The 9,477-nt window shown below is 39.0% G+C and overlaps 1 protein-coding gene across 1 annotated transcript; it reads left to right on the top strand.

Moving 5' to 3' along the window:
- The first annotated feature begins 358 nt into the window (after positions 1-358).
- LOC112081930 lies at positions 359-2,839 on the top strand. Its single transcript, XM_024148993.1, has one exon. The coding sequence runs from the start codon at positions 359-361 to the stop codon at positions 2,837-2,839; it is 2,481 nt and encodes an 826-aa protein (XP_024004761.1).
- Positions 2,840-9,477: the final 6,638 nt, after the last annotated feature.

The raw sequence follows: 9,477 nt of genomic DNA, 5'->3' as shown, positions 1-9,477 counted from the left end.
GATTAGGTATGGTATATCTTTCATTAGGGGAAATGCATGTTGTGGTATGTACATTGGGTCGATTATGTAGATTGATTGTTGATTAGACGTCCAAATTTGAGCTAGAGTAGATGTCGCAATATGTAGCGAAATGGGGGAAAAATCTACAGATTTAGTACAATTGGTATAAATTAGTACAACTAATAATGTGAAGAGGACTGGTACACATAAGTACGAATATGAGGGTTTAGAACTACTGGTACACAATGGTACAGATATGAGTTAGAGTACAACTGACACTCAATAGTACAACTGTGACAAATTGGGTAATAATAAAACACGTATTTTGGTTTGATATACACAGGAAAGGTGGGGCAGAATGAGTCCGGCCGTGAACATACACTTTGATTATGGAGGGAAGTATACAGAAGTTGGAGAGGTGTTTAACTGGATTGGAGGAAGTTCCACGTTTGCAATATCTTTGAAATACCGTGCAATGGAGGAGATTACTTACTCAGTTTTAGTAGAGACGATATGCAGGAAGATGGCAATAGATGAAAGAACAGCGGAACTGAAACTGAGCTACATTCCAATGGTATTTAACCCTCAGAGCGAGTCATATATTTATGATGATGAGGATGTTTATGTGTATCTAACAACAGTGGACGAAAAGGGATTTAGATCTGTTTTGCACGTGGAAGTAATGAAAGATGTGGAAGTAACTCAAATGGAGCCGCAACTGTCTCCGCAACTGTCTAGAGCTGGTCAAGGTAGCTCAGTTGGTTTGAACAAAGGAGAGCTTGGTTCAAATGTCAGTGCTGATGCGGGGATCCTAACTATCTACAGAGCAGAGGGACCAGCAAAGCAACACAATGAGCCAATAATTGAAGAGCCAATGGAGAATGATGTTGATGAAGGAATGCATAAAGAATGTGGGGATGATGGTAACGCAAGTGACGAAATTTTGGCATTGAATGATGACGTATCAGGAGGTAATCGCATGGAGGAGCCTCACTATTATGAGCCACGAGGTGCTGATGAAGAAAGTCAGCTAGTTGCTGAATGGGAAGATGGTGCGGGTCTTATAGTTGGTCAAGAGTTTAGTTCTAAAGCGACAGTGCAACAAATGATTGAGAGAGCTGCACATAAATACTGTTTTTCGTTCAATACTATCAAGTCCGATAAATACAGACTTATGCTAGAATGCCGTCAGAAGAAACAAGGTTGTAAGTGGTATCTTCGAGCTGCGAGCGTTAAGGATTCAAGCCGTTTTAGTGTCAGGGTTTACAGAAAGATGCACAGATGTTCCCGTGCTGCGCAGAGTACAAGCAGCAATAAATTGAAAGGTACACCAGAAATGGTAGCATCGGTTCTGCATGATGTGTATCCAGGTCGCCTCGACACCCCAGTTCCTAAAAGTATCATCAATATTGTTCAAGGGCGTATTGGTATGAATGTATCCTATTCCACTGCCCTGAGGGGGAAGAAACTCGCATTTAATTATGTACGAGGCAGTCCAGAAGATAGCTATAGTATGTTGTATTCTTATTTGCACATGTTGGAGAAGGTAAATCTTGGAACGGTAACAAGTGTGGAATTGACTGCAGAGAAGAAGTTCAAATACTTATTCATTGCTTTAGGTGCTTGCGTTGAAGGTTTTAGAGCAATGAGGAAAGTGTTAGTAGTGGACGCAACTTTTCTCTCGGGTTCCTATGGTGGTATGTTAGTGTTTGCGATAGCTCAGGACCCTAATCGGCACAATTACCCGGTTGCGTTTGGTGTGATTGATGGCGAGAATAATCGTAGTTGGCGGTGGTTTTTCGAAAAGTTAAAAACTGTAGTTCCAGATGATCCTGAGTTAGTTTTTATGAGTGATAGACATCAAAGCATCATCAAGGCAGTCTCTGAGGTGTATCCGAGTGCTCATCATGGATATTGTATTTGGCATATTTCGCAGAATGTGAGAGATAGAGTTAGTAATGTCAATAAAGACTTTGTCGCACAGAAATTCCGGGATTGCGCTCATATCTATACTCAATCTGAGTTCATTAGAGAGTATGGTGATTTCAGAGTTAGGTTTCCTAAAGCCGCTGAGTATCTTGATAATAGTGTTACCCTGGAAAAATGGGCTAGGTGCTGCTTCTTGGGGGATAAGTACAACATAGAGACCAGTAACTCGACAGAGTCTATGAATAGTTATTTAGTGACTGCGAGGAAGTACGCCTTATTGCATATGATCGATGCGATTGTAGCTAAAGTTTCTGAATGGTTTAACAGATACAGGAAGGATTCAGCTGGTCCTTTTTATAATAAGAGAGTGGTGCCTGTTGTGGAGAATGAAATACACAGTCGATGTGCAATCGCGTCTCTTTTAGTGGTGATGGAACTAAACAGCTACGAGCTTGAATACAGCGTTAATGGACTGGACGGGAAAACTTACGTGGTGAACTTGATAGCAAAAAGCTGTTGCTGCAGGCGGTTTGATATAGATAAGTTCCCGTGTGAACATGCAATAGCCGCAGCGAAGAAACTGATGAGCACGGAAGATAGATCAGCGAGTATCGGAGTATATGACTTGTGCTCAAAATATTACTTGATTGAGACGTGGGCATTGGCATACTATCGAACAATTTATCCTGTTCCTCATCATACTGACTGGAGTGTTCCTGAAAACATCAAAAAGTTGGTCGTCTTACCACCAGATGTCAAGAAAAAAGTGGGTAGAAATCAAGAAAAGCGGAAACCAGGGCCCGGAGAACGTCGCCGGAGGACAAAGAACAAGGCCGACCCTTACTTGGACTTGGAGGCTTGTTTCCGGTCTTCTCAACATCCTCAGGCAGAAGGGGGTCCTTCAACTTAGTTTTTGAGTTTTGTAATGCTTTGTGTTTTTATTTGGACAACCAGGTCGACTATGGACAACTATTGTTATTTGTATTGGAGTTTTCTAATGTGTTGTTTTTATGTGGACAACCAGATCGACTACGGACAACTGTTTAGTTCTTTGGGTTTAGTATTTGCTTCGTGTTAGTGTTTGCTTTGTGTTATTATTTGGACAACCAGGTCGACTATGGACAACTATAGTTAATTGTGTTTGCAAGGTACAACTGGGTCCTTGTGGTTCAACTATTAGCAAAATCATTAAATTTGATATCCTAAATATTTGATAATATATATCATTAAATTTGAAGCAGTTGGAGACTTCTTATAACTCTAAACTCATAATAATGTAAAAGAAAACGAATCAAACTAAAAAACAAAAATTCCTTTATACATTTTCTTTTTTCTCATCAAACAATATCATCTAGTTTAAGGATGAATTTGGTAAATGTAAGTTTCTCATCATGAATAAAAACTTTGTAAATGATTATGCAAAAAAAATAGTATCTACGCCTTCTAAATGACCACTAATACTCAAAAATGTCAAGGACAACTACAAAATAGTAGGGTATGCAATGGTACAACAACAAAAACCAAAAACTCGTCAAAGTACACCTATGCGGAAATTAGTACATTAGGAACAACTTTTGGACAACTATATCATCGATTGACGGCGCACGTGTTTCATATCCAAGATCGACGGCACACATGTTTCTTACACTAAGCAAATTTTTCAAAATTTTGAAATTTTTTAAATCCCCCACCAAATTTTTTAAGTGCAATTTACATCTACATATTCTCATTTTCCCATTTTCCCATTTCCGAGACTTAACACAAGTAGAATAGAAGAGAGAAAACCGCAGAAATCGAGAGCAAATTGGTGACGAACCGAGAAAAAAAAATTAAGGAAAAGATGGGAAGCCTAAGCTCTTCGCGATGGGAAGACAAAGGTAATTCGATTTGCGATTTTAATTCTTGATTTGGCATATCAGTTTTTGGGATTCAAATTAGGGTTTATGATAATAATTGAAAATTTGGGGATTTCCTTAGAAATTAGGGTTTATGATTCTAATTGTGAATTGCAGAGATGGAGAAGGCACTTGCGAAGCTTGCGAAGAAGGATCACGGCATGACAACAAGATGGGGTCCGGAAGTCAAAGGAGTCCGAACCATTGTTCCATGTCCTAAGCAAGTCGGAATTCCTCAATTTTGCTACTGCGGTCCTCCTCGTATTGCTCCGTGGCCGAACCTAATTGACTACTCTGCGCTAGACCGAGGCCGGAAGTACTACGGCTACTTTTACGGTTGCTGTGGACCGAAAAACTTCCCCGAAGTAAGATGTCGCTCTGCTTTATAATTTTGCTAAACCTATACAAGCACAAAACCAATGCTTTTCCGTCTTTCAGGTTCCAAGTTGTGGCCTCAAGAAGTGGTGGGATGTCGCTATAGAAGAGGAGATTGGTTTGCTAAAAGAAACTCATGAGGACATAAAGTCTGTGTTTGATGTGATTGTCTCAAAGCTAAACCAGCTGGAATCGAAGATTGAGGCTCTACAGGAGGCCTTGAAGAACAAGGAGGCTTGAAGCTTTTTCCTGTTATATTTGGTTGTCCTAGTTGTCCTATCTTCTTATCTTCTTGTTTGTTGTCCTAGTTATTTTATATTCCCCTATGTAATGTAAGACTCTTTCATCTTTCATTTGAACCTAGTTGTTCCATCTTTCTTATTTAGTAAACACTTCGTCTTAGTTGAACCATGTTGTCCCCGAAGTTACAATTTTAAAACGGTTGATACAACTACAAACCAAACCATTCAAGCTTTGTGTACAGAAAAAGAAGACTAAAAGTCACAAAAACAATACTTTCACAAGTTCCATTCAGGCAAAAGATCCAAATACAAAAAAAAACAACCCCAAACATTCAGACAAGTAGCAAGCGATAAATAGATGTTTCAAAAAAGTACCAACCATGGAACTTGTCTAAACCAAGCAAGTTTTAAACTAAACCTTTTGTCTTTTCGAGGCCCTTGTCACCACCTGGTTCTTAACTTCTCCACCGGCAGCCTTCTTCTCTTTGTTTCTAGTTTGCTTCGAAGCCCGTGTTTCGACCTGGTTCGTCTCTCCTGTTTTTTTTCCCTTCTTCCACGGCAACCTTAGAATTCTGACCTTTTGTCCGTCTTCTTGCTTCTGTAAATGGAGGTTTCTTCCACTGGGATGGTGCACCTTGCCTCTTCGGTCTTTGTGGTGGTGGTAAGGGCGGGCCTGTCGACGGTGCTGGTGTTGGTGAGATGGCTGCTGACGCCGCTTGTGTTGGTGAGATTGCTGCTGATTCTCGTTGAGGTGTCGGTGAACGAACTCCTGTGGGTGAACCAACTCCTACAGCTGATGGTGCTGAGATGGCTGCTGACTCTGGTGGAGGTGTAGGAACTAGTGTGGGTGAATGGACTCCTACTACTGATGGTGGGATCACCGCTTCTGTTCCAGTGAACTCCATCTTCTCTTTCAAGTATTTCTCAACAGCTTTCAGCCTCTCCTCCATATCCTCTAATTTCTTCTCCAAATCCACTTCTGCTGAACCCTTATACGCTTCTGGCTCCGGTTCATGTTCCGGATCCTGACCTCGACAACCAACTTCCAAGTCATACAATTGTTTCCAACATATTTTCTTCTTCTTGACGGTGAGGTACTCAGTCCAAGACTCAACAAATGGATCAACAAACCCTATCCCTTCGTCGTATCCACGTTCCATTATGCGATCTATGAGCGCTTCTTCCTCAGAGTCAGGTTCCAAAATGCTAATAATTTCCTGTCATAAATAATCAAACCCTAGTTACTACTTCCAACCTAGCTCAATCTAATAATATTGCTCATCAAATTATACTACTAACACTTACCTCGCTACTATTGCCTATCGCCTCATTAATGTCCTCCAAAGGAAACCCTCTCATGCATATCTCAGAAAATTTCCCCTTGCACATGCGTGGACAGTCTCCATTTGCAGGCACAACTTCTCGGCACCTCCGTCGAAGCTCAGGAATACATTCGAACGCCATAATCTACATAGAAAATCACAGTATCAAAAACTCAATATCACAATACCAAATACCTGAAAACTCATTAATAACACATACCTCTAAAGGAACTATGAAACCCCCAAAGCTGCATGATTGTCCTTTCTCTTTCACGCTCCCTCTAAGCTTCCTCATCACACGCTGTATCTCCTTGATGCAATTATCATACGTGTATCGCCCCCAAGGAAATTTCTTACACAGCCTTAGATCATTCACAACTCGAAGCAAAAAGGACTCTATGTTACCATTAGCCTTAGTTCCAGCTTTGACAACTTTGCTTAAGAAAAAGAGTACTGCCATCTTTTTCTTATCTTCTGAGGTCTCCATTGCCTCAAGCCTCTCTTCCACATCCTTAACTGTTATTGCCTTCTTCCTTCCAAACTGTCTCTCAACAAAGCTCCAACCCCCCAAATCCTTATAGTTTCTAGGGTACTCATGGCAGTCTAACCCACAGAGGACTGCATGCTCTCTCAATGAGTAACGGATGGGAACACCATTTACAACAAACCAGCACTCACTTTCCTTCCCGGTTTTAGCAGTATGGAGGAGGAGCATCCACAGACCTTGACTCATGTGATTCCGTTCTTTGGGCATATGAAAAATGTGCCTGAATTGAGGGTGTGTTTTAAACCATTTTGCCTCTTCTGGCATTGCCTCTATCTTCTGAACAACACTCGTTACAGAACACCTAGTAACTATCTTGCAAGCTTTGCCAAACTCGGTTGGGTTAAAGAAAAGCTCCTCAGGTTGCATCGGCAAGCTAGAGGTGGGATCCTACAATTCGAATACATTTACCATTAGTTGTCCCTGTTGTCCTAATATTAATTGACTAAATTTACAGTTTTATTGTTCCTGTTGTTCCGGTTGTCCTAAATACTAAACTACAGGATCAATCAAACAAGATCGGATGTCATTTCACAGGGGCCATAGAGTACATGAATACAGTACATACCTGGTCATCTTCTTCCCCATCGTTCATGTCCTCGCCTACCTCTTCTCCCGCAATCCCATCTGTCGCTTCCTGTCCTTCATCATCTGCTTCCTCCTCTTCATCTTCCACTGCTTCCTCCTCTTCATCTTCCACTGCTTCCTCCTCTTCTTCATCATCTGCTTCCTCCTCGTCTTTTTCCTCTCCCTCCTCCTCATCTCCTTCATCGTTGGCTTCCTCTTCTTCATCATCTGCTTCCTCTTCTTGTTTTTCATCTTCTTCATCTTCTTTGTCATTGGCTTCTTCCGTTTCTTCGTCTTCTTTTATCTCTTCTTCTTCATCTCCTTCCCCGTCTGCTTCCTCGGAACCGGCCCCCTCGGAAACTGACTCTCCATCTTCCTCCACTGCATGCGAGACATCTCCATCTCGACCTGCCTCGGCGCCCATAACAATACCAGCTGCGTCGGTCACCATCACTTCCGGAGGCTGAGTTGTTCCTTCCTTTTCTACAACGGTGGCCCTGGCTTCGGAGAGGTTTTCTCTAGTGGAGGTTTCCGTCGATTCGTAAACGACTCCACCTTTCCCTTTCTTTACCTTCGCCATTACGGCTACCCAGACTAAACTATGTGCTTCCGCCGAAAATTAAACTTCAACTCCGGCGAGAAGAGTTTCGATTCCGGCGAAGAAATGGTCGACAATTTAGAGAATTTTTGGATTTGAGTTTTTAGGTTTTTACTTCAGTATAAACCCCGACTCAACCCGAGTAAAATCCCTTTTCTTCGGGTCGGGTGGATACTCGCATGATTTTTTTGTAAATTTTTTAAAATTTGGGGGATGATACAGTATTTTTCACGCTTTCTACACTTAAAAGAAAATGAATAATAAATTTAATTTTTGTTGGTGGCATAGGAGATCATTTTTCAGTCTCCAGTGGTTTTCCAGCCATTAGCTCGTTTCTTTGGGACTCGTTGATTGATGGGAGAAAAGAGAATCTTGTATATATTTAAAAAAAAGCTGTAAATAGTAAATGAAAAAAAAATACTTTTTTACTTTTCACCAAATTAATAGACTTTATATGAATCAAGCTTCTTGTAAATAAATATGATTAATTTTAATTTCTGGCTATTTTTATAGTCATAGATGAGTGAAATTTGTTTATTTTTCTTTTTCAACGGAATGAGTGATATGTTTAATTCTATTATATACATATATAATTGATGTTTATAATATTGAGTAAAGAATTATACTTTTGAAGTAAAAAAATTTAGTGGAAGGAAGAAATAATTGGTTAGAAATGGTATTGACTATTGAGTTGATGAATTGAAAATAAAATTTGCTCAAATTCAGCTTTTACAGGAATTTTACAAATGTTGACCAAAAAAGAGTTTAACAAATATTGTAAGCAAGAAGTTTAAAATATTTATAAATTCATTTATTTATTAACAAAAAACAATCGTCTGATTTGAACTTTTCTAATCAGTCTTCTGGATTACATACATAACTTGATCAAGAGAGTATTTTTTAAAAAAAAATTACTGATATCGAATCACTTGTGAACATTTTACATCAATGTTGTCTTTTTTGAAAATGATTTTTCACTTAATATAATTATCTTGTCTCCCACAATTTTTGTGTTTGTGTCAGTGTCAGGCTTGTCAGCTTTTCTTGTGATTAATCCATCATTTAAATATTGCAAGCAAATATCTATTTAATTATACAATAAGTCAATAAGTGAGTTGTTAATTTAGTTGTTTTTGGTGGCAAAAAAAAGCTGTTTCTTTAAGAAAAATGTAAATAAAGGGAATGTTGACACCAAAGAACTCACAATATTAGCTTTGAGATTTGGATACAACTTTTAAACTTTCTGAAAGTTATTTATACACAAAATCAATATAGCAAGTACTGTAGTACAGATTTTCTGAACATATATTTTAGGCATCGCTAGCCGACATAACTTTGTGCATGATAAAAAAAAAAGACATGCACAATTTCGAAATTAAAAAGGTGAAAGAGACAGGAGAGGGCATAAAGGCAAATAAAAGGCCTCGTTAAATTAAATTAATTTTTTTTTTTTTACAATCAGTCACTAAAATTATATGGCCTCATAAAATAGCACATTCTGTTCTATATCATATGTCGGGTCTCTTGTTTTTTTGGCCAAATGAAATTATGCTTTCCTTTTCAGTGTGAACAAATGCCAATAATGTTGGTCTCTCTGTGCATATCCGACGAAACTATATTGTCTGTTGTACATTGACATTTTGGAATAGCATCAAAGCAAACAAACAATGGTGGGCTTTAATTATATTGGGCCGCAAACAGTTTTTTTTTTGTTTCTTCTCAAACTAGTTATCAGTTTATCACATTTGTTGTAGTCATGAGAACTGTAAAAGAGAGCTTATGATTCGAATATGGCTAAAGAGAGAGTGAGGATACTGTTGAAAGTGATCTTCAAGAGGATAAGATGGAGATATTGTAAGAGAAGATATTGTAGCTCAGTTTATATAGATGAAGTTATTGTGGGTAACATACCCTAATTGTTTCTGGTAAACACAGTTTGTTTTTGGTTGAATTGTTTCATTTTTTTTTTACGACGGTTGGATTGTTTCTAACAGATCTATTTGTT

The sequence above is a fragment of the Eutrema salsugineum genome, unplaced genomic scaffold, assembly GCF_000478725.1.
Source record: "Eutrema salsugineum unplaced genomic scaffold, Eutsalg1_0 scaffold_1, whole genome shotgun sequence".
NCBI classification, from domain to species: Eukaryota; Viridiplantae; Streptophyta; class Magnoliopsida; order Brassicales; family Brassicaceae; genus Eutrema; species Eutrema salsugineum.
The sequence above is the reverse complement of the archived record's forward strand: the minus strand, read 5'-3'. Positions and strand labels throughout refer to the sequence as shown.